Source organism: Rutidosis leptorrhynchoides, chromosome 3 (genome assembly GCF_046630445.1).
Source record: "Rutidosis leptorrhynchoides isolate AG116_Rl617_1_P2 chromosome 3, CSIRO_AGI_Rlap_v1, whole genome shotgun sequence".
NCBI lineage: Eukaryota > Viridiplantae > Streptophyta > Magnoliopsida > Asterales > Asteraceae > Rutidosis > Rutidosis leptorrhynchoides.
In genome coordinates, this window is record NC_092335.1 from 184961615 (window position 1) to 184987557 (window position 25943).

At 29.0% G+C, this 25943-nt stretch overlaps 1 protein-coding gene across 2 annotated transcripts; it reads right to left on the reverse strand.

Annotated features, from left to right (window-relative positions):
- Nucleotides 1-5281: 5281 nt before the first annotated feature.
- On the reverse strand, nt 5282-9891 carry LOC139897084 (carboxyl-terminal-processing peptidase 1, chloroplastic). 2 transcript variants are annotated; one of them, XM_071879730.1, is made up of 12 exons: nt 9459-9891; nt 8671-8790; nt 7729-7866; nt 7547-7651; nt 7285-7453; nt 7062-7183; nt 6866-6949; nt 6461-6499; nt 6313-6375; nt 6094-6223; nt 5929-5988; nt 5282-5506 (listed from the first exon to the last, which is right to left on the reverse strand). In XM_071879730.1, exons 1-11 carry the CDS (start codon nt 9852-9854, stop codon nt 5936-5938), a joined length of 1419 nt encoding a protein of 472 aa, XP_071735831.1. In that variant the 5' UTR covers nt 9855-9891; the 3' UTR covers nt 5282-5506; nt 5929-5935. The 2 variants fall into 2 exon arrangements, with proteins under 2 accessions (XP_071735831.1, XP_071735832.1); XM_071879731.1 differs by having other exon boundaries at nt 9482-9654.
- Nucleotides 9892-25943: the final 16052 nt, after the last annotated feature.

Below are 25943 nucleotides of genomic sequence, written 5' to 3' on the forward strand. Positions count from 1 at the left end.
AGTTATGGAATGTTCGCTGAAAAGTAAAGATTGCGGATCAGCTTCTGCGTTAATAAAAGACTGCGGTTTATTCCGCTAAGTTTTCGCGGATAGTTAAGTAAACCGCAGACCGCAGATATTTCGAATACTATAAATAGAGAGCTTGGCCTCTCATTTATAGGTTGTTGATTCTCTACCATTTACTCGAGCCTTTGTGATTTTCACTTGTGATTTTGCCTACATTGCGCTAAGGTGAATTATGCTAAATGACAATCAAGACCGGGTCGGGGTGGTTGATCACCTGGTTGTTAAGGTGAAAGACGATTATCGGGACCCAAAATAATCATCAAACATCCCATCCTCCATAATCTCATTGCACTCAATCCTTAATCAAGTAATAACTTGATATAGGATTGATCAGTATTCGTTTTTGTTCCAAAAAATTTTATATATGGGGAATGTGGGTAAATTATTTTCGGATTATTATTTAACATTTTGTAAGTATTTTTTTTTAAACAGCGATTAGGATCACTCGAGGGGGACTAAATCACCCGTTGCGATCATCTTTCATTTCGACTATGCCGATGCAGCGATAATAAGCCCGCCCCCATCGCTGTCCGGGAAGAAACCTTGAAACCACTCCAAGGGCACGACCAAGTAAAACCCGGCCAAGTAAAACCCCTATAATATTAAGTAACACTTAATTATTATAACTACTATTATTATCATCAAAATGAACGCGATATGAAAGACGATTTAAAAGTTACTAACAAATCGATTAGGAAATAATGAGTATGAGTATCATGATGAAATTTAAAATATTGTAAGATTTTTCATTATTCTTATATCTATTATTATTAAAAGTATTATTAATATTAAAAATATCATTTTTACATAAATTATTATTTTTAAGAGGAATATCATTTTTTAATATAAAATTTCATTATTATTATGAATTAGAACTATCATTTTATCATAACATCATTTTTTAGTAAATATAAAAATTAATATTTTTATTAATAGGATAATAATCATTATTATTACAAAATAATACAACTTTTACTTATTACTATTACCAATGTTATTTTATCAAATAAATATGTAATACAAATAATATAATTACCTTAATAAAACCTATCGTAATATTTTTATGATATCAAATGAACTTTATAAATTTTATTACTTAAGATATATAAAAGTATATTTTTATATAAAATTATATTTGTTAATAAAAGAATTATATTATTTACTCTAGTAAATCTTTTAAAAATATTTAAAATAAAATGACGATATTTAAAGTATATAATAATCATGTATAAATTTTGGAAAACAGTTTGAGTCAAATTGACTTTTGTTGACTTTTGCGTATTAGTCTCGAGCATTAGGATTGTGGTACACTATGACTTGACCTAGTTTATTAAACAAATATTGACCAACACATAAATATATATATAATTAATATAGGTTCGTGAATCCGAGGCCAAACTTGCACTTGTTCAATGACGTTATATGTATTTTACTACGAAATACAGTATGGTGAGTTTCATTTGCCTTTTTACCCTTTATATTTTTGGGCTGAGAATACATGCGAAATTTTTATAAATGTTTTATGAAATAGACATAAGTAATCGAAACTACATTATATGGTTGAATGATCGAAGCCGAATATGCTCCTTTTTACTTGGTAACCTAAGAATTAGTAAACCAGTCTACTAATTGACGCGAATCCTAAAGATAGATCTATTGGGCCTAACGAACCCTATCTGTTGGAGCGGATGCTTTAGTACTTCGATGTTGTTTTTATCATGTCCGAAGGATTTCCCGGAATGATAGGGGATATTCTTATATGCATCTTGTTAATGTCGGTTACCATGTGTTCAATCCATATGAATGATTTTTGTCTCTATGCATGGGATGTATATTTATGAGAACTGAAAATGAAATTCTTGTGGTCTATTAAAATGATGAAAATGAATGATTATGATAAACTAATGAACTCATCAACCTTTTGGTTGACACTTTAAAGCATGTTTATTCTCAGGTATTAAAGAAATCTTCCACTGTGCATTTGCTCATTTTAAAGATATTACTTGGAGTCTTTCATGGCATATTTCGAAGAACGTTGCATTTAAGTCACTGAGTTCATTAAAGATTATTATTATTAAGTCAATTTATAGTTGGATAGTGGATATTATGAAATAGTATGCATGCCTGTCAATTTTCGATGTAAAGAAAATTTGTATTTTAAAAACGAATGCAATGTTTGTAAAATGTATCATATAGAGGTCAAATACCTCGGATGTAATCAACTATTGTGAATCGTTTATAATATATATGAACGGGTCCTTTCAACCCCCCTCCCCTTTACCCAAATGATATGGGAAAAGTGTCATGGGTAGATACTTCATAGCAGGGAAGTAATAATAAAAAAATGATAAAAATAATAAAAATGATACGAAGTAATAATAAAAATGATAATTCCACTCATTAATAAACTACTTGCATTAGATATTTGTATCATGCATTAAACAAGAAAGGTGGGTTCGCGCGTTGCAGCTTTAAAAGTGTTGGCGATTTAACTTTAGAAAAAATATTAAAAAAATATTATATATTTTAAACCGTGTAATAGCGAGTGTATGTATTCATGTATTTGAGGAAAAAAATTAAAATGATGAATAGTGGGAAATTAAAAAAAAATACTATTGATGAATAGGAGTCGGCCAATATAGTAAATATAAAGTGAAAGTTGGGGAAAAAAAAGTGAAAGCGTAAAAAAAAATGATGAATAGTGGTCGGCCACTATTGATGAATAGTGACCGACGGTTCGCGCGCTGCTGCTTCAAAAGTCTTAGCGATTTAATTAAAAAAAATTGAAAAATATTATATATTTTAAACCGTGTAATAGCGAGTGTATGTATTCATGTATACTATCGTATCAACTTTCTCCAAATGATAAAGACATAATAGGGCAAAAAAAAAAGACAAAAAAATATTTAAAATGATGAACAGTGCTCGACTAATAGGGATCCGAAGAAAATATATATATATATATATATATATATATATATATATATATATATATATATATATATATATATATATACATATACATATATATTTTAAATCGCGTAATAGCGAGTGTATGTATTCATTTATACTATCCTATCAACTTTCTCCAAATGATAAAGACATAATATGGCAAAAAAAAGACAAAAAAAAATATTTAAAATGATGAACAGTGCTCGACTAATAGGGATCCAAAGGAGGAAAAAAAAAGTGAAGGGATAAAAAAAAAAGGTGAATAGTGGCTGACCACTGTTGATGAATAGTGGCCGACCAATAGGGTTTGAGCATATATCTATATATATATATATATATATATATATATATATATATATATATATATATATATATATATATATATATATATATATATATATATATATACATATATATTTTAAATCGCGTAATAGCGAGTGTATGTATTCATGTATACTATCCTATCAACTTTCTTCAAATGATAAAGACATAATATGGCAAAAAAAAAAAGACGAAAAAAAATATTTAAAATGATGAACAGTGCTCGACTAATAGGGATCCAAAGGAGGAAAAAAAAAGTGAAGGGATAAAAAAAAAAAGGTGAATAGTGGCTGACCACTGTTGGTGAATAGTGGACGACCAATAGGGTTTGAGCATTCAACTATGATCCTTAGTATATAGTAATAATAATATAGTAATAATAATAATAATAATATTTGTACTGTACAAATATATCAAAGATCATGAGTTGATTTATGAAAAGTACGAGTTGAAATACACTATTTACACTACACTAATAATAATGCGTTTGCCAGAAGTGTTACAGAAAGTGATACAATATTTTATTTACATGTTATTTATAGCTTTTTTTTTACATGTTATTTATAGTTTTTTTTTTCGGCGAAAATAAATTAAATATATTAAAAAAAAAATCGAAAAACCATTCATCAAAAAAATGAGATTTTAAAATTCTATGAGTACGAAATTTTAAAATCCTTTTGTATATGAGGGATTTATAAATCCTATGTTTCTCATCCTTTACGTTTACGATTTTTTTTAGAATGGCCTACGCTTTACATATTATGTTTACATGAGTTGTAATCACTTGAAACCAATAATTTGCTTGAAATCCAACAGACCAATCAGAGCACGACATGTGGCGCGACAATCACATGTGATTGAAAAAAAAAATCAAATTTTTTTTTAAATATTTATTTTTTTTAAAAAAAATTTGAAATTTTTTTTGAATTTGTTTTTTAAATTTGCATTGTAAAACTCAATCACATGTGATTGTAAAACACAATCACGTGTGATTCTGTATGTCAAATCCAATCACATGTGATTGAAAAAAATTCAAATTTTTTTTTTTTTGAAAAAAAAAATTTCAACCGAAAACAGACTTTAATTCGGTGATTTGATCAAGTTTGTTAGCGTTTCGCGATTATATCTTCAAATTTTCAGACTTTAATTCACTAATTTAATCAAGTTTTGATCAAAAACTTGGTGTTTATAGGATTTAGCACAAAATTACTGAAATTCGTCATTTTACTAAAAAAAATAAAATATTTCAATCACATGTGATTGGATTTAACATGCAGAATCACATGTGATTTGGTTTTACAATCACATGTGATTGGCATGCAGAATCACATGTGATTTACTGCATGTCAAATCCAATCACATGTAATTGAAAAAAAATTCAAAAAAAAATTTCGAAAAAAAGTTTAAAATAAAAAAAAAAAATTAATTTTTTTAATCACATGTGATTATAGCGCCACGTGTCGCACTTTGATTGGTCCCTTGGATCTCAACTTAAAAATTGGTTCATTTGAATATTTCTCTTACATTTAGCGATTTACTACATCTTACGGTTTATATTTTGCGTTTTACGTTTTACGCTTTGGCTTTACGTTTTATGCTTACGTTTACGTTTAGTTTAATTAATTTTCTGGATCCGCTAGTACTCAAAGCTATATATAAACTTCAATGTCACAAGCGGAATCAAATGGTTTTCGAAGACAACATAGTTGAAGTTACAAGCTTCTCTATAAGACCATCTCAAATGTAACAGAGGCTTCTCTTTAAGACCATCTCACATCTCACACTAATAATGAGTAAAAAGAAGTTTTTTTTTGTTTTTTGATTGTTTCTTTTTTTAGTAAGGCAAGACCCCAAAGTAAAACTTGTTGAATCACGGCAAACACTATTTAAAATGCATGTTTTTAGTTAAAAGTACGCAGATCATAAGATAAAAATAAGCAAGATAGACTTATATGGGAAAATGATTCTAGTTCTGATATCTACACTAAAATGTGTTTCGAGTATATGAAATCATCATGATTAACCCATTTGATAGTTCTTTAATACCAATAGTAAAGTAACTCATGGGGTTTATGTACAATCTGCATCAGATCAGATCAGATCAGATCAATCTTTGTATGAAGTGATGATAGAACATTTCCCGACAGCTATCCAATATGTTTAGCGGCTGCATGTGATTGAATTACAAAAAACAAGGTTAATATAAGTGTGACCTAGTGCACGTGTGACGTTTTAATGTTACTTGTAACAGATCAAAATGCGCCCATTTCGAAAACGGGGAGTTATATGTGCAGATAAACCAAACTGGACAGGGTTGGCCACAAAGATTTTTTAAGTCATATTTTTTTCATACATGTTTGTCAACTTTTGACCCGTTCGACCCTGTTCAATGCAGCAATCCCCATTTGGCTACTTTTGACCCTGTTCATTTCGGTCTAAAGTCAATTCTACCCCCTTTAAGGTTTGACACATTGTTTACGGATATAGTTCAATACCACCATCAAGAAACCACCACGTATCTTTTGAGACGTTAAGAGAATTTCTTAGCTATTCCAAAAAAAAAAAAAAGTAACAGAAGAAACCACATACATATGTTTCACCCGTGTTGCGTTTGGCACTTGGATAATCGTTCAACCACTTCATTCCATGCTGCAAAAGGAAAAAAAAAAAAAAAAAAAAAAAAAAAAACTTGAGTGCACGAAAGTTAGAGATCTAAATGTGTCATGTGTGACATCATTGAAGTCGATAAAGTACCTGGAAGCTTTTTATAATCAGGATCGATACCGTTCCCGTTTATGTCCAAGTGATTTGGAGTGACATATTTCCCAACGGTAACCACCACACCAGATCCATCAAGAAGTTCAAATACTGATTGAATCAAGCCCTGAAATTAAATTAAAAAAAAAAAAATTGCTATCAGGCTAATAAACAAAATAACGTTACTCGTTAAATTAAGTCATTAGAGATGCAAACCTTTCCGTAGGTTCTTTCACCAACAAGAATAGCTCTACAGTTGTCATGAAGTGCAGATGCAACCTTTAATAAGTATCAGTGGTTTATTTAAGTATATATCAATAAAAGTACCGAAAGAATTTGAAATTATGGTAATAGGAATACTCACTATTTCACTTGCACTAGCAGTATTGTTGTTCACCAAAACCTGCAATGACAGGAACGGTAGTCAGTGTTGCAGAACTCGGAGTTAATTGGCGATTTCTCAGTATTTGCAACTCGGGGAGTACTCGGTCAAACTTGGTCAAACTCAGCCAAAAGATTATTCATAGCAACATCAAAGTCAAACTTGGTCAAATCGGTCAAAACTCGGGATTACTGAAAAAATCAGTCAGCATCGGTCAAAATCTGTCAAAGTCAAAGTTGGTCAACATCCAAGTACTAACCGTGTTGCCGAGTACTCCCTTAAAAGTACCAACCGAGTACTCCCCGAGTAGTGATTTTTGCAAAAGGGAAACGAGCAGTTGTGATAGGATTGGATTAAAGAACGGTATTACAGTAGTAGATAGCATACAATGACAGGAACGGTAATAAGTGGGTCCCTTTCGGCTACTATACTTTTTACATTCTGAGGGTCCCTTCCAGCAGTGTATATTACCTGTTAATAACCAAACATTAAACAAAAACGAATTGAAACAACTCTAATAAATAATATTTCACGACAACTAATAAATAAACGCAAACGAAAAAAAAAAAAAGAATAAACATACTGTTTGCCCTTCACTAAGAAACAGTTTTGCAATTTCGATTCCCTCCTGTACTAATCCACCGAGGTTATCTCTAAGATCAAGAACGAAGTACGAAGCACCCATTTCTTGAAGTCTCTTCATTGCTGTCAGAATTTCGGCCTCAACTTAAATATAAGCTACTGTATACAATATATAATTTAGAAGAAAATTACTTCTATTAATAAAATAAATAATGAAAATGTACCTGTAATCACATCTTTTCTAGCACGTGCATTAAACTCTTTCAAACGCACATATCCAACTGAAATGTTACTACTATCAATTTTTTCTAACCGATAAAAAACTGGTGTTTTAGCGACAAGTTGCCTCTGGACATCCATAGACTGTACTGGACCACAATTTCCATGTTTGACCTAACAGCCATACGCGTTACATATATAATTAATCAATAACAAAAATAGATAACGATAATTACTACTTTGTAATTGGCATCAATTTAAGATAACCATGATGTTCACAGATGTATCACTAGGGCCTTGTAGTATTGATAAAGCTTCAAACGCTGATTTGCCCTTCAAATCTACTCCATCGACAGATAATAGTTCATCTCCCTGAAATTGAATATATAGTAAGATTATTGATATGTTAGTATAGAATTTAAATAAATGGTTAATAATACGTTGCGTACCTGTCTGACTCCGGCTGTATGTGCAGGGCCATCCAAAATGAGACCCAAAACTTTTAACTTTACTTCACCGTTTTCATCGGGAACTTCCCTAAGGTTAACTCCAATTCCGGAGATATCATATCGTGCCATCTTTGAAAACTTTAAATACCAACGGAAGGGAACAAATGCCATGGAATAAGACACTGGAAAGTTTGTAAGTGAAAACAACAATTATACATGATATCAAATTCAAATGCTGAAGGGTTGATTAAAATTCAAATTATTAGTATTATGCATGGTTGCAAACGGCGGTTGCGGCGGCTGTTGCAACGTTTTGGTTTGGTGACTAGCCCATCCTGTTTCACCCCAAAACGTCTAAAGTCGGTCAAAGCTAAAAAGTCATGTCAAAGTCCGTCAAAAGTCAACTTTTTGCATGGCCTTTAACCTAGTGAACGAAAATCCCAAGCCCATTAAAATTTAGCTGGGATAAAACCGACTTACACGGTATCCCTTAAAAATATATTAACAATAACAAATACACTATATTATATTATAGAAAACATTATAAAGAACCTATATATTATTCAAACTAACACTACATCATCTTATTTGTAAATAATTTATTATAATATATATGTTCTAAAATAATATGTTTGAAAATATTTAATTGGCAACCTCCGTTTCGACCCCGTCTCGAGCTTTCAAGGTCATGAACGACTCGTCTCTGTCTTGCGTCTTTTTCAACCTTGGTATTATCACACGTCTTTTATATTACTATTTTTAAAAGAAGTGTCGGCTTGTTTGCAAAAATTGCAGGGGAGTAAACTTTTTGTATTTTCTTCTGTGTATCTAATTTATATGTAGTCGACCACTATAATAATCAGAGACATTAAGAGCATTTAACATATATTAAAAATTACTAATATAGATAGACGAAAAAAAGGTTTTCGAGAAGAAACTAACCTCGGGAGGAGAAAGAAATCGTGTATAAGGATCCCCTAAGCTAGACAACATCCTCCTGATTACATCATGCGCTTTAGATCGTGTTTGAAGTGATGTACCCATTATATCTTCCTTCTTTTGCTATACAACAAACATTACACATATCATAAACACACTTCGATATAGCACATAATACTAGTTCTTTTGTAATCCTTTACCACATACAACAATGCTCCAAAGTTAAAACATTAATAGCAAGAATCGTAATAACGTTAAACCTCATAGTCCTTTTTCACTATAGTTGAGTTTCATACACTAATAATGCGCAAGTTAATTACTAATCAAGTCAAGTGATTTATAATAATTTGTGACAAAACTCATTACTCGAGTATTATTCAAATACAAGGTTCACGTATTAGTGCCCACATCAAAGTAGCTACCTTTTCTACTTCAAAACCAACCAACAAAATTAGATTAGATTACAATTCAAATATGGGGTGTTTGGTATTTATGGAATAATCAAAATTAGGTTACTATTTGTAGCAAAATGTCCCTCTAGCACAAGTGAATAAAAATCATTTTCACTACACCAGATGACTAGAAACATAATATTCCAATAATCACTTTTCGAAACGCAATGTCAACGCTCACATAGAAGCAATTAGTGTCAACAACTTATAACAATCATCACAACAATAAAATTTTACTATAAACTAGTGAGTTAAAAATCCAACAAACATAACCATTCAAATAAACACAAGTGGAATATATATGTAAAATAAAATCAATCAATATAAGTAGCTACATACGAGCCAAGTTTCGGGGGACCAACGGTTTGGATCAGAACCAAGGTATCCATCATTAACAATCTCCCAAGCTTCCTTGACAATTTCTTGATTAGTCACTAATTCAGGAGCATTTTGAAACCTATTTTCCTCTTCTTCTCTCCGTTGATCCTCTTCGCGACACTCTAATTGAATACCAGAAGAATTAAGATCCGAAGCGATTGATTGTGGTGGAAGGGGAGAGATTGGCGAGAAGATAAGGAGGTTGAAGGATAACGCAGCTCCGGTTAGTGAATGGAGGAAAGATGGTTTATGAGGAAGGGAAAGGTGAGGTTTTTGAGGGCGGTTGATGGTGGTTGACGGTGGTGGTGGTGGTGGTGGTGGTGGTGATGGTGGTGAATTGCATAAGAAGACCCTCATCTTCTTTCTTTGAAGTTTGTTAACTGTGTTTGTGGGAATGGTGAGTGAGTGAGATGATTTGTTGGTTTGTTTGTGGGTCGCTGGTTTTTATGGGTCGGGTAAAGCCGCTCCGAAGTCGCAACCATAAAATACTTCCTACCAACAGTGAGGTCCAGTTTGATTGAAAGAATGTTTTTCTTAACGAATTTTCAATTCAAAATTTATTTAAAAAATTGAAATTTAAAGAAATTAGAATTTATACATTCCATGAAATATAAAAAATGTGTTTTTTTATTAGTGTGAAGTGGAATTTAAATTACTAAAAAGTTATACATAATATTTTCCGTTTCTAATTTTAGTTTTCATTTTCACGGTCGCAATTCGGTTTTCAGTTTCCAGATTCAAGAATCAAAAACGCACTTAAAAAATGCACGTTAAAATGCGCGTCGAATACGCGCCTCTAAAACACGCGTCCAAACGCTCTTCGATAACGCGCCTCGATTACGGGCTAAAAACGCGCATCCAAAACGAGCGTCGAAAACGCGCGTCCAAAACACGCTTCGAAAACGCTCCTCTAAAACACGCGTCCAAACGCTCTTCGATAACGCGCCTCAAAAATGCTCGTCGAAAACACGCGTCCAAAACTGTGATGACCCGGAAATTTTCGACCAAATTTAAACTTTATTCTTATATGATTTCGACACGATAAGCAAAGTCTAAAATGTTGAGTCTCATAAATTTTGAACTGTTTACATGGATTCATTCAACAAGTGGCATAATGAAGAAAACATTGGACAAAAATAAAATTTGTTAGAAACAAATAATTTAACTATGAGAAGAATTTTGATAAGAATCCACGCTAACTGTTCCTAGCTAACTGATTAATTCCGTATTACATTTAATTATCGCAATTTATTTATCGCAATTTAAATTCTCGCAATTTAATTTATCGTCATTTAATTTATGTTATTTATTTTACGCACTTTAAATATCGGGGCACGTATACAAGGTTTTGATATATCATATCGACGCATCTATATAGACACTCTATAAGCTGTAATGCTAGAGTTTACTATACAGGGTTGAGGTTGATTCTATAATAATATATATACTTTGAGTTGTGATCGAGTCTGAGACGTATACGGGTCACGATACATATTAATTAATTCGAATATTATAAACTATATATGAATTATTGGACTGTTAACTGTGGACTATCAACTGTGGACTACCAACACTGGATAATTAAAATGAATTAAAATATTGATTATAACATATAACAATTCTTCAAGTTTGCCACTTGATTTTATTTTAAACCTCATTTGTATCTTGACGATTACAATCTGTGTTCAAACCTTTCATGGGTCTTGGAAACACCTCAATCGAGAGGATGAACCAACCGCACTTCATCTACGAAAGGAAAGATTTATGCATATAGTTATGCACCTGAAAATACTCGGAACTGAGTAAACGCTTAACACTTATCTGTGCTAGCTCCTTTGGCATTTATTACCAAAAACAACTTTTCAATTCCTTTTTCAAAGTAGCAAATTTTGTCACAGCTCCAACAAGTCAACTTCGACTTTTTATACGGATTAGCCTTATTATAACCGTGATATATAAGTTACCCTTTTCGTCATCGTTGCTGGAGAACCATTTACATCCCACCATGTTAGCAGTAAATTTACCAGCAACTTCATAAACCTTTGACTTTCCAAGAAATCATTATATTTATTGAAACCCTGTCATATACTCATCCACACCTTATAATGAGAATTGCTATACTAATTACAGAGAATTAGCACTCAATATTTTGAAATCTCGCAGCATGTCTACATCAACAGTTATATGTATGCATATAACCTTTATCTCTTGGAATTACGATCTTCAACTCTGAAATTTTGAAAAGCACCCAGCCTACGAATCAATACATTGAACTTTGAAAAAGCTGAATGAAGCAGCATAAATTGTAGACAACCGTAAACGACCTTAATCGTTGGAAGTTTGATGATAATGAATAGTATGTTGGAAAAGCTCAAAAAAAGTTAGAACTGGAAAACGGATTGAGCTAACCACGAAGGAGACCAAGGACAAATACAAGGACCATACTCTATATTCAAAGAATCCAGGTAATTCTGGATCCGTTGAAATCTTTAGAAATTATCTTTCTTCGAAGTCATGTTAAAATCTTGCGGAAAATTTTTCTTCATCAACCTTCGAACTTAGAAATTCCAAAATATCATCATCAATATCTTCGATATTTCTGAGGATATTTTCATAAATATTCTCGTCCGAAATTATATACCTCTTCGTGCTTCCTGTGTTACATCATAAAGGAAACTATTTTAGTTTCTAAATTTTGAGACCTTCGAGTTTGAAGTATGAATGTTTTTAAAGTAGTGTTGGGAACTTAAGCATGAGTTAGTATAATATAATGACACTTAATCAACGTGATTATATTACAGTAAGTCATGCTGAGTTTATAATGGAACGTGATGATTCACATACCATAACGTCATCATGTGCCATGTTACACGACTCTTACATTCTATCTAATCTATAAATATATCAAGAACATATTTTCTTGATAGTTCTATCTTTCCCTTGAATTCTGATAATTTGACGAGTCATGTTGTACTATTAAAATTTCCTTCTTAGAACATTAGCTATGTTCATCCCGAACTCCATACCTACAAACTCTGGACCATTACTCGCTTTACTATAGGTCGAGAAGAGAATAAAAAAAAGCAAAAGAGCTCCAAAATATAAGAGAAAATATAAAGCCCAAAAACAACACGGAGGTTTTAAACCGTGGATATTAATACGAATAGCAATATAAAGATACGGTAAAATTAAAAATAGTATCACCCTAAGATAATAGTAGGAGTAAACAGATTTTTCCGGTGGAAGATTTGAAAGAAGAATGACAGGAATGATAATTAGAAAAATATCAGATTAGAACGGGATTAAGCATTTCATAATATTTTGAATGTATGAACTAAGAAAGAAAGTATAAGAATGGTGAGAATAATGGGACGGAAGAAGTTTAATTTATAATGGAAATATCCGACAGAGCAATCGAAATAGATCACCGTATTTAATTATAGAGACCTTAATTTCCTTACTTGCCGAAGAACTAAATCTTTTAGATTTCGAAGATTTTCTTTAAATACCTTGAATTCCGGAATTCAACCCTGACTCTGTCAAAAATTAAGACGAATCTTTACTTTTCTTATTTCAATCTTTTGCGATAGCCTCACTCATACGCTTCAAGTAACCAAATCGTTTAATCTATATTACTCAGTAATGACAAAACCTGATTTATCCACTCATATTCATCATGAAAACAATTTTTATTGTTAGCCATGACGACCTCGATCAAATTTCGGGACGAAATTTCTTTAACGGGTAGGTACTGTGACGACCCGGAAATTTCTGACCAAATTTAAACTTTATTCTTATATGATTTCGACACGATAAGCAAAGTCTGAAATGTTGAGTCGCATAAATTTTGAACTGTTTACATGGATTCATTCAACCCGTGACCAATTCCAAAGATTCAAGAACCAATAAATAATAAATAGAGATAACTATACATGTAAATAAATTATATATTATAAATTAAATATACTAATAAACTATCATACGATATAGTTTATTAGGAAATAAAACTTAAACTTGTTATTTAAAATTGCTCATTTAAATATAGAGAGTAGATTGAATGTGCATAATTTGTCAATGCTAATAAAGTATTTAATGTTATACTCTGAGATTAATTGTTTCAATATATTTAATTATTACATTCATTTACTTGATATTTAAAAACATAATTAAATATATAGTAGTTGAAGTACCTATATATATATATACATATATATATAATTGATTGTAAGTATATTGTTATATATATAAATATTAAATATTCAAAATATGTTATTAATATATTGTGATATAAATATCAAATATTTAATAGATGTTATTATATAATATAGTTTAAAGCTAATATATTATATGTTAAAACATAAATGTTATATTATTATCATTACTTTCATTATTATTATTAATGTTAATATTAATATTATTATTTCGACTATTAATATTATTAAATCTAATAGGATATATATATATATATATATATATATATACTATATAAAATTTGGTACATATGATTTGTTGTATTATTATTATTTTTTTTAATTTTATTACCAATAAAAACCATTATTATTATTATAATTATCATTATTATTATTATTATAAAAATAAGATGACTTATTATCATTATTGTTAATATTATTATATTATTATTTTTATCATTTATTATTATTAGTATATTTATATTTACTAGTAATATTATTATTATTAGTAATATTATTATTAGTAATATTATTATTATTATTAATTAGTATTATTAATATTGTAATAATAATTATATTTATTATTAAAATTAAATGTAGTGTATATAAAAGCAAATAATGAATCTGTATGTATCAAGCATCTCTATCAGATTTCTTTTTATTATTTATTCGATTTTTCTGCTCATAAATCTTTCCTTGTCGACCACTAGCACGCTACAAAACAACCCGTGATTTATTTGTGTTTCTACTTCAATCATTCAACTGAATTCTAGGGTATAAGCTGTGTTATTCGTAAAAGAAAGAGAGAAAATATACCAAAAACCCAGATTAAAGCTCGACACCTCTGTATATAATTTTTTTTGGTGAAAATTCGAATTTGAAATTTTTTTAAAAATGTAATAACACAGTCTTATTTAAAATCCTTCACTCAATCTATCTTCAAAATATGAAATTCCAATTCTTTCAAACAAGATCGAATTTACGAGTCAATGTTTTTGAAAAATAAAGTCAAACTTTTGTTCTTGATTGAATTCGAAAATTCTGTTATGAGTTAAGTTAAATTGATGTTTCCAATAGTTTCTAGTATTGATTTGTAATATGTTTCATGTTATAACATTTGTCCAATATGTTTCATGTTATATTTTTTTAATTTTTTTTTCTTTTCTTTTGTTTTGATAATCAAGAATCACTTTATAGTCTATGACTATTTACGAGTCCTAATTAACATCATAAATTCGTTATTAAAATTCCCTGGTCGACTAGTGATATCAAATGATGAAGAAGATATAGGAACATGGAAAATACGGGTTAAGAGTTATTGGGTTGATAATATATCAGTAAAAACAGAAACGGTTCAGTGGTTAAGGGAGTTGACGGGTGAGCGGGAGGTCTCGGGTTCGAGTCCCCATTGGAGCATTTTTTTTCTAATAACCTTTTTATGAAAGGTAGTTTATTTTTTTTATCACTCCTTTATTATAGTTATCATTATTATTATTATTATTATTATTATTATTATTATTATTATTATTATTATTATTATTATTATTATTATTATAATTTTTATTGGTATTGATATACATTATTAATTATTGTTATTAATTCAAGTATTATTGTTATTTATTATTGTTATTATTATTAGCATTATTATTTAGAAATTATTAGTATTAACATTATTATTATAATAAGTATTATTATTATTGTGAATATTAGTTATTATTATTATTATTATCATTATTACTATTAAAAGTTATCATTTGTTATTACTAACACAATTAAAAATTACAATTATGACTACTATTATGATTATCACTAGTATTATTATTAAGTAATAATATTAGTAATATTATCATTTGTATTGTGATGTGTGCGAGGTGTACTAGAAAATAGTATTATTTTTACAACGTAATACTATTAAATATGGTACAATTTTACACAAGATATTTATTTATTTATAGAATGGATATACCTAAACCTTGCTACAACACTTATAGGCAGTGTACCTAATCGTACAGTAGTGTAGTTTTTAGTAAGTCCGGTTCGTTCCACAGGGATCTCTTAAACAACCTTTACGCTATAATTTTAAAAACTATATTTGTAAAAATACAAAAATATATATAAGTAATATTATTAGTATTAAAGGGGATTTTTACCGTTTAATGACCGGTTTGTCGATTTTTAAAACTTTAGTCGTAGTTAAAACCTAATGTAAAATATTAAAAATAAATATAACTTAATTTAAAGCATAAAGTAAATAACGATAATGAAATTGCGATAAATAAAAGTGCGATAAAATACGATGACAATAAATAAAAGTGCGATAATTAAAAGTGCAATTAAATATGAAATAAAAGAATTATGCTTATTTAAACTTCCATAATCATGATGTTTGACGTGTTGATTTTTAGTTTATTCCCATGGGTTAATTGTTCTTTGTCCTGGATTATTCAATATGTCCATACGGATTTGTCCATAATAGTCCATCAGTCATAATCATAAAATGCGGAAGTCTTTGCTAAATTATTCTTATTCCCGAAGTCAAATATTCCAACTAATTGGGGATTCGAATTGTAACAAGGTTTTAATACTTTGTTTAATGAATACACCAGGTTATCGACTGCGTGTAAACCAAAGTTTTACTACTTTGTTAACAATTACACCAATTACCCTTGAATGTAATCCACCCCTGTTTCAACAAGTCTACTAACTATTAATCCAGTTCCGTGTCCGGTAAAATGAACAATTATTGGTATTTATAGATATCCCGCCCACCGTGCCCAGTCAAGCGTATGTGGTTATATATAAATACGTCAAATTATAAGTCTATATATTAAATTAACGAGGTATCATTTAGTTAATATAAAGCCCATTAATAGCCCATAGTCTAATTTCCACAAGTGTCGTTCTTTTGTCCAAACCCCAATTATGGTACAAAACCCAATTACCCAATCTTAATATTTTTAGCCCAACATCATGATTACTTCGTCTTAAATAAGTATAATAATAACTTAGCTACGAGACATTAAATTAAAAATAACATTAACCATAACTTACAGTGATTAAAAATAGCGTAGCGTTACACGGACAGAATTTCGATTTACACCCTTACAACATTCGCTAACATACCCTTATTATTAGAATTAAAATTAAAATTAAAATTATAATATATATATATATATATATATATATATATATATATATATATATATATATATGTTTACGTATGAGTAAGAAGAAGAAAAGATGGATGTATGATGAACCAAAGCTGCGAATTTATAGGCCTGTGGGCTGGATTTCAGGACCATGCGATCGCATGGCTTTTGTGCCTCTAGGCCATGCAATCGCATGGGGGTAGGTAGCAGCTCACATATTTTTGTTTCTTTGCTTGTCGACGTTTTAATAAATAAATATAATATATAAATAATTATAAGAATTATTTAAATATTATATTATATTTATGTGCATAGTTGACTTGTAATTTTTAGTCCGTTGCGTCGAGCGTTGAGAGTTGACTTTGGTCCCGGTTCCGGATTTTCGAACGTCCTTGCGTATAATTTAATATCTTGTACTTTACGTTTTGCGTCTTGTACTCTTGTAATTTTGAGACGTTTCTTATCAATAATTGGAACCACTTTGATTGTACATTGTACTTTTGAGCTTTTTGGTCATTTGCGTCTTCAATTCATCGAATCTGTCTTTTGTCTTCACCTTTTATTATTTAAACGAATATCACTTGTAAATAGAACAATTGCAACTAAAAGCTTGTCTTTCTTTAGGGATAATGCTATGAAATATATGTTCGTTTTTAGCATTATAATATTGTTATAAGTAATATTAATATTATTAATCGTTCGATTTTATTATTATTATAAATATTATAATTATGATTAACACTGGTAATATTATTATAAAAATGATACGATTTATTAGTACTTTCATAAATATTAGTATTATTATCATTTTATATATATAGTAGAACTATTATTATTAACATAAGTATATTATTAACGTTATTATCATTATTTTTATCTTTCCTAATATTAACTTAGTATAACTAGAACTATGATTTTGATAAATAAATGAAATATATATATATATATATATATATATATATATATATATATATACATAAATATATTTAACACATACAGCATAACAAAATATATGTTTTTTACATATATAAAACGAATATATGAAACCTAAGCATATTATTAATATAAAAATGATATAATTAATAAGTTATATATATATATATATATATATATATATATATATATATATATATATAAACTTATTCGATTACAATTATGAGTATTGATAATTATACAAATGATATAGGTTCGTGAATCCGAGGTCAATCCTGCATTGTTCAGTTTCGTCATATGTATTTTTACTATAAAATACAGTATTGTGAGTTTCATTTGCTCCCTTTTTAAATACTTTTGCAATATATATTTTTGGGACTGAGAATACATGCGCTGTTTTATAAATGTTTTATGAAATAGACACAAGTAATCGAAACTACATTATATGGTTGAATGATCGAAGCCGAATATGCCCCTTTTTACTTGGTAACCTAAGAATTAGTAAACCAATCTACTAATTGACGCGAATCATAAAGATAGATCTATTGGGCCCAACAAACCCCATCCGTTGTAGCGGATGCTTTAGTACTTCGATGTTGTTTTATCATGTCCGATGGATGTCTGGGAATTATAGGGGATATTCTTATATGCATCTTGTTAATGTCGGTTACCAGGTGTTAAATCCATATGAATGATTTTTGTCTCTATGCATGGGACGTATATTTATGAGAACTGGAAATGAAATTCTTGTGGTCTATTAAAATGATGGAAATGATTATTTATGTTAAACTAATGAACTCACCAACCTTTTGATTGACACTTTAAAGCATGTTTATTCTCAGGTATGAAAGAAATCTTTCACTGTGTATTTGCTCATTTTATGGATATTACTTGGAGTCATTCATGACATATTTCAAAAGACGTTGCATTCGAGTCGTTGAGTTCATCAAGATTATTATTAGGTCAATTATAGTTGAATATGTTATGAAATGGTACGCATGCCGTCAACTTTCGATGTAAAGAAAGTTTGTCTTGTAAAAACGAATGCAATGTTTGTAAAATGTATCATATAGAGGTCAAGTACCTCGCGATGTAACCAACTATTGTGAATCGTTTGTAATCGATATAGACTTCGTCCGGATGGATTAGGACGGGTCGCTTCAAAAACGCCGTCGAAAACGCGCCTCAAAAACCCCGCGTCCAAAACGTGCATCCCAAAATGGGCGTAAAACGCGCGTAGCACGTTAAAACACGCGTCGAAAACACGCCTTGAAATACAGTCCAAAACGCACCTCGAAACCGCGTGCTGAATACACGCTTCAAAAACACGCATAAAAAATGCACCTCGAAAACGGGCCTAAAAAACGCGCGTCGAAAACTGTAACACCCCAGGTAACACGTTTCCCGTAGCATGATATTGTCCACTTTGACCGTAGGCGCACGGATTTTTCTTGGCAACCACACACGACGAGCACTTTCCTAGGAGGTCACCCATCCTGGTAGTGCCCTCGCATGAGCACGCTTAACTGCAGAGTTCTTGTGACGACCCGGGAATTTTCGACCAAATTTAAACTTAATCTTTATTTGATTTCGACACGATAAGTAAAGTCTGTAAAGTTGAGTCTTAAAATTTTGAAAATGTTTACATGAATGCATTTGACCTTTGACTATTTTCCGACGATTCACGAACAATAGTGTGTAAAGATATATATATATATATATATATATATATATATATATATATTATTAGTAAAACTAGTATTATTGTTAATAATAATATTATTGTTATACATTTCATAATGATTAATATTATTATCATTAGTAATAATATTATTGCTATTACTATTATATTTGAAATACAACTATAATAAAGAGTATTATTATTGTATTTACATAAATTAATAAGATTAATTATAATCTATAAGTATAAATATTATTGTAAGAATAATTAAATGTACAACTTAGTCATAATAATTTAAATGTCATTAGTTGTCACTAAAAGTAATATTATTATTAGCATTAATTATTCATTATCATTATTCTTATATGTAATATTATAAGAACTAGTATCATTTATATTGTTATTACTAATATTATCATTACTGTAATTATGATCTTGGTTATTAATATGAATATTATTATTATTAGTATTATTTTGATATTATGAATTAAAATCCTTATTACTAGTTTTATTGTTATTACTAATTACTTAACAGAATTATAAATTAATTACTAGAATTAAGGAAAAATATACAAAATCATACAGACCAAATTCAATTGATCATTTCCATCAAACTGTTTTATTTCTTGTTTTTGTCTCAAATCTTGTTAAGAGTCAGTAGCAAATTATCAATATATTACAAGCCAGTACATATTGATATCTCCTTTATATGTTTTTTTTTTATATTTTTCCATGTACGAATCAATTGAATTAGGTATCTGCTTTTACAATTTTCTTCTCCCTGATTGAAGCTTGTCGAACAAATCTTGGCTACGAAACAACTCCACCCGATTCTGATTTTTATGTATACATCACTCATTGGTACTTTGTATTTATCATCTTCACCTTCAATCTACAGCCACTACCACTGGTTAACCCATCATCATGAACCTGCACCAATCACCACCTTCACACCCACCATCACTTTATTATTCTAGCTATCGATTTCCTAAATTCTAATCGATGTCTCTATAAACCCATAACTCCATCACCTTCATCAATCAAGAACCGCCATCCCATTGCCATCTTCAAACCATCAATTCAGTTCACCGCTATCATTTAACCACTACCACCACCTTTTGAAACCACCAATGCTCTTTCTCTTCTTATAATACTACTTATTCTTCTTCTTTCATCTTGGTATAAACAAGAACAATCCACCATCAAGAATCATCAATCTGAAACGACCCGTCCTAATCAATCCGGACGAGGTCCATATCAATTATAAACGATTCATAACAGTTGATTACATCAAGGTATTGACCTCTATATGATACATTTTACAAACATTGCATTCGTTTTTGAAAAGACAATCTTTCATTACATCGAAAGTTGACAACGTGCATACCATTTCGTAATATATCTTACTATAATAGACTTAATAATAACCTTGATGAACTTAATGACTCGAATGCAACGTCTTTTGAAATATGTCATGAATGACTCCAAGTAATATCTCTAAGATGAGTAAATGCACAGCGGAAGATTTCTTTCGTACCTGAGAATAAACATGCTTTAAAGTGTCAACCAAAAGGTTGATGAGTTCATTAGTTTAACATAAATAATCATTTCATAATTTTAATAGACCACAAGATTTCATACTTCCATTTCTCATAATCATACGTCCCATGCATAGAGACAAAAATATCATTCATATGGATTGAACACCTGGTAACCGACATTCACAATATGTATATAAGAATATCCCCATCATTCCGGGATCCTCCTTCGGACATGATATAAATTTCGAAGTACTGAAGCATCCGGTACTTTGGATGGGGCTTGTTGGGCCCGATAGATCTATCTTTAGAGTTCGCGTCAATTAGGGTGTCTATTCCCTAATTCTTAGATTACCAGACTTAATAAAAAGGGCATATTTGATTTCGATCATTCAACCATGTAATATAATTTTGATTACTTGTGTCTATTTCGTAAAACAGTTATAAAAGTTGCACATGTATTCTCAGCCCAAAAATATAAAGGGTAAAACGGCAAATGAAACTCACGCATATAAATATTGTAAAACAGTAAATAAAGCATTTGCATGTATTCTCAGCCCAAAGATGTATATAAAAAGGGAATAATGAAACTCACAATAATGTATTTTGTAGTAAAAATACATATGACGACATTGAACAATGTAGGGTTGGCCTCGGATTCACGAACCTATATCATTCATATATCTATTAAGACATATACTTGTAATCTAACAAATATATTTATTTATATTATTATTAGTGATGTAATTTATATATATAGTAGACTAATAGGTTCATTATATATATTTTCATTATATATATAGATATATTAGTATAGTTAAGTTATGTGTATTAAATATATATTTATATATAAAATCTTTATTTTTATGTTTATAATTTTAATAACATCTTTAAAACTTTTATTTTTCATAATCGTAATTATTTTAATAATAATGACATAGATAATACTGATATCAATAATAATGATAGTTTTAGTAAAAAATAATACTAATAATAATAATGGTAATTTTTAATAGTTTTAATAGAAATTTTCAGTAATTATACAATATCACTAATATTAATGTTTAAATGATAAGTCTATTAATGATACTTTATAATATTAATAATAATGATGATAATACTAATAATAATACCTATGTGGATGATAATAATAACACTAACAATTATAAAATGTTACAAGTAATAATATTAATGAAAATAATAATAATTTGTATCATTCTCATAATAATAATCATAATCATAATTATAATAATAAATTATAGTCTTTATAATAATACTTGTATTAGTGATAATAAGTGTTCTAAAAAATAACCATAATAATAATAATCACAATACTAATAATAATAATAATTTTGGTAATGAAATCTACCTTCCAAAGCCTTTCTAAAAAAATATGCCCTGAACCGGGTTTGAACTAGAGACCTCCCGCTCAGCCGCAAACACACTTAACCATTCCCTCTGCCTTGTTTATCTGATTTATAAGGCAACCCAAACTATATATCTAGTATTTCATTTAGCCATGTTCATCATCTTCTTCACCAAGTTTAAAATCAAACGGGGGCAAAAACTCAACAACAATCGAACGGGTTTTCATTTATGACTTGTAGACAACATGAAACAAAAAAATAAAAATGTGTTCATGATATAAAAAAAATGAGAAAAAAACAAATAAAATCCTTCTGCTTGCTAGTAGCCAAGGGAAAAAAAAATTTGTTTTCAATTTTGAGTTCGTTTTGGACAATCTTTACAACATGAAACATGTTTCAAATCATTCCTAAAATCTATCTAAATTATCAATTTAACTGGAAACTTCAACACGATTACGAATTTTGCGATGAACACTTTCTTTGACTTTTGACAAAATAACTTTGACTCGCAAATTCGATTTCGTTATTAAGAATTGGAACTTGAGATTTTACAAGAAGTTTAAGTAAATGATTCCTAACAACTCTACATTTCTAGTTTTTGAAATTTGTTTCGAATTCTCGTTAGTGTATATCACTGTGAAGAACTCAAGAACTCAAAAAATGGATTTTTAGATTAAGAGTGTTATAGGTTATGATTACAACATGAATTGTGTTGCAAATCATTCCTATAAATTTTATGAATCATCAAATTAACTGGAGATATCAAAACAAACTCGAATTTGATTCAAGAACACTTAGTTGACTTTGAAAATCAAAACTTTGACTCTCAAATTAGAAATTGATAGAAAGAATTGAAGATTGAAAACTTACAGATAATTTAGATAGACGATTCCTAACAAGACTGCATTATTACATTTTGGAAATTCATTCGAAATCAAAATATGGTGAAAAAAGATGAAGAACAGAGGTTTTAAGCTTTTTATTTATTTTTCTCTCTGATTTCATTGTGAATTGCAGAATATTACGTATATAGAGAGGTTGTGTGATTAAGGTTTGTCTGTATTGATCCATGAAATTGACAGGTAACAAATTGGAGACATGAAGTACGTAAAATTTTCCAATAAGAAGAAAAAATAGAAAAAAAATATAAAAGAGGATAATGACCCTCAACTGCTTTTGTTTTTAGATGGGATTGAATTTGATTCTTGTAACCAGTTAAAGACACAAAACAAAAATCAGTACAATGAGATTGAGACTGGAAACAGAATAGGATTCCATATGTGATTTTATTTAAAATTAGAAATTTGTAAAATATAAAGATATTACTAATAACAATAATAAAAATACTTAATAATAATTATTATGGTAAAAATAATAGTAATATTACTAATAAAAATAATACTAATAATAATAAGAATAATGATAAAATTAAAAATAATGATACTAGAAATTTTAAACAATAAAGATAATAATTATGTAAATGATAATAGTAAACTTATTAATGATACTAATAATGATATTAGTTATATTAATATTATTAATGATAATAATAACATTAATAATTAATAATAATAATAATAATAATAATAATAATAATAATAATAATAATAATAATAATAATAATAATACCACTTACGCATATCAAGTTTTATATATATATATATATATATATATATATATATATATATATATATATACACACACATTATATTGGAAGTAATAATATTACAAATTTTAATATCAATATTAACAACAATAATAATCATGAAAGTAATGAAGATAACATCAATATATTAATTATATTCACACTTGTAATTTATTATACTATCATTTATTATTTATGTAATACTATATTATACGATGACATTTACTGAATAGTTAATATTTATATATTTTATATATGTATTTAATAGGAATCTTATATAGATTTATAATAATATATATACATATTTATTTATTTATTTATTATTTTTTTTAACAGTAACTTAATTATTCTATTTATTATTTTACATTTTAAATTCCAATTAATTAAAGTATACATTATTAAATCAAAATATTATATATTCTTATATCTTATATTTATATCATATATATATATATATATATATACATATTTATTTACAAATAATTGTTCGTGAATCGTCGGGCATAGTCAAAGGGTAATTGATTACATGAATATAGATTTCAAAACTTTCGAGACTCAACATTACAGATTTTTGCTTATCGTGTCGGAATCATATAAAGATTAAAGTTTAAATTTGGTCGGAAATTTCCGGGTCATCACAGTACCTACCCGTTAAAGAAATTTCGTCCTGAAATTTGAGTGAGGTCGTCATGGCTAACAATAAAAATGTTTTCCTGATGAATATGGGTGGTAAATAGAGTATTATCGTTACCGAGTAATATAGATTAAACGATTCGGTTACTTGAAGCGTATGAGTGAAGCTATCGCAAAAGATTGAAATAGGAAAAGTAAAGATTCTTATTAACTTTTGGCAGAGTCAGGGTTGAATTCCAGAATTCAAGGGATTTAAAGAAAATCTCCAAAATCTAAAAGATTTGATTCTTCGACGAGTAAGGAGATTAAGATCTCTATAATTAAATACGATGATCTGCCTCGATTACTCTGTTTGATATTTCCATTTTAAATTTAAGCTCTTCCGTTCCATTATTCTCACCATTCCTATACTTTCTTTCTAGTTCATACATCCAAAAGATTATGAAAATGCTTAATCCGATTCTAATCCTTGATATTTTCCTAATTATCATTTCTGTCATCCTTCTTTTCAATCTTCCCCCAGAAGAATCTGTTTACTTTTACTATTACCTTGGGGTGATAATATTCTTAATTATACCGTGTCTTTATATTGCTATTCGTATTAATATCCATGGTTTGTAATTTCTGCATTGTTGTTGGATTTTATATCTTCCCTTATATTTCAAAGTCCCTGCTTCTATCTCCTATAATTATTGTCATCCACAGTTAATGCGCTCTCTTATTTGCTGCGATTTATACCCCAATTTCTATTTCGGAGCTTTGTCTCTTCGTTTCTTCTTCTAGCGATTGGGCATCTCTTGTAATGGTTCAGAATTTCGTAGATATAAGTTTCAGAATGAACATTGTTAATGTTCTAAGAAAGAAACGGTAATAGCACAATTTGATTTGTCAAATTACCAGAATTCAAGGAAAGATAGAACTATCAAGAAAATATTTTCTTGATATGTTTATAGATTAGACAGAACGTAAGAGTCGTGTAACATGGCACATGATGACGTTATGATCTGTGAATCATCACGTTTCATTTAGAAACTCAGCATGACTTAATGTAATATAATTACGTTGATCAAGTGTCATTATATTATACTAACTCATGCATCAGTTCCCAACATTACTTCAATAACATTCATAATTTAAGCTCGAAAGTTTACAGAATATAAAAACTAACAGTTTCTATATGATGTAACACTGATAGCACGAAGAGATTAATGAATTCGGATAAGAATATTTATGAAAATATCCTCAGAAATATGGAGGATATTTATAATGAAAGATACGATGATATCTTGGAATTTCCAATATCGAAGGGT

Coding starts and splice junctions, on each gene's coding strand:
- LOC139897084 (XM_071879730.1), bottom strand. CDS start 9,854: ATGAGGGTCTTCTTATGCAATTCACCACCATCACCACCACCACCACCA. Junction 7,184..7,284: donor TAGAAAAGATGTGATTACAG/GTACATTTTCAT, acceptor AAATTCTGACAG/CAATGAAGAGACTTCAAGAA. Junction 6,376..6,460: donor CTGCTAGTGCAAGTGAAATA/GTGAGTATTCCT, acceptor TACTTATTAAAG/GTTGCATCTGCACTTCATGA.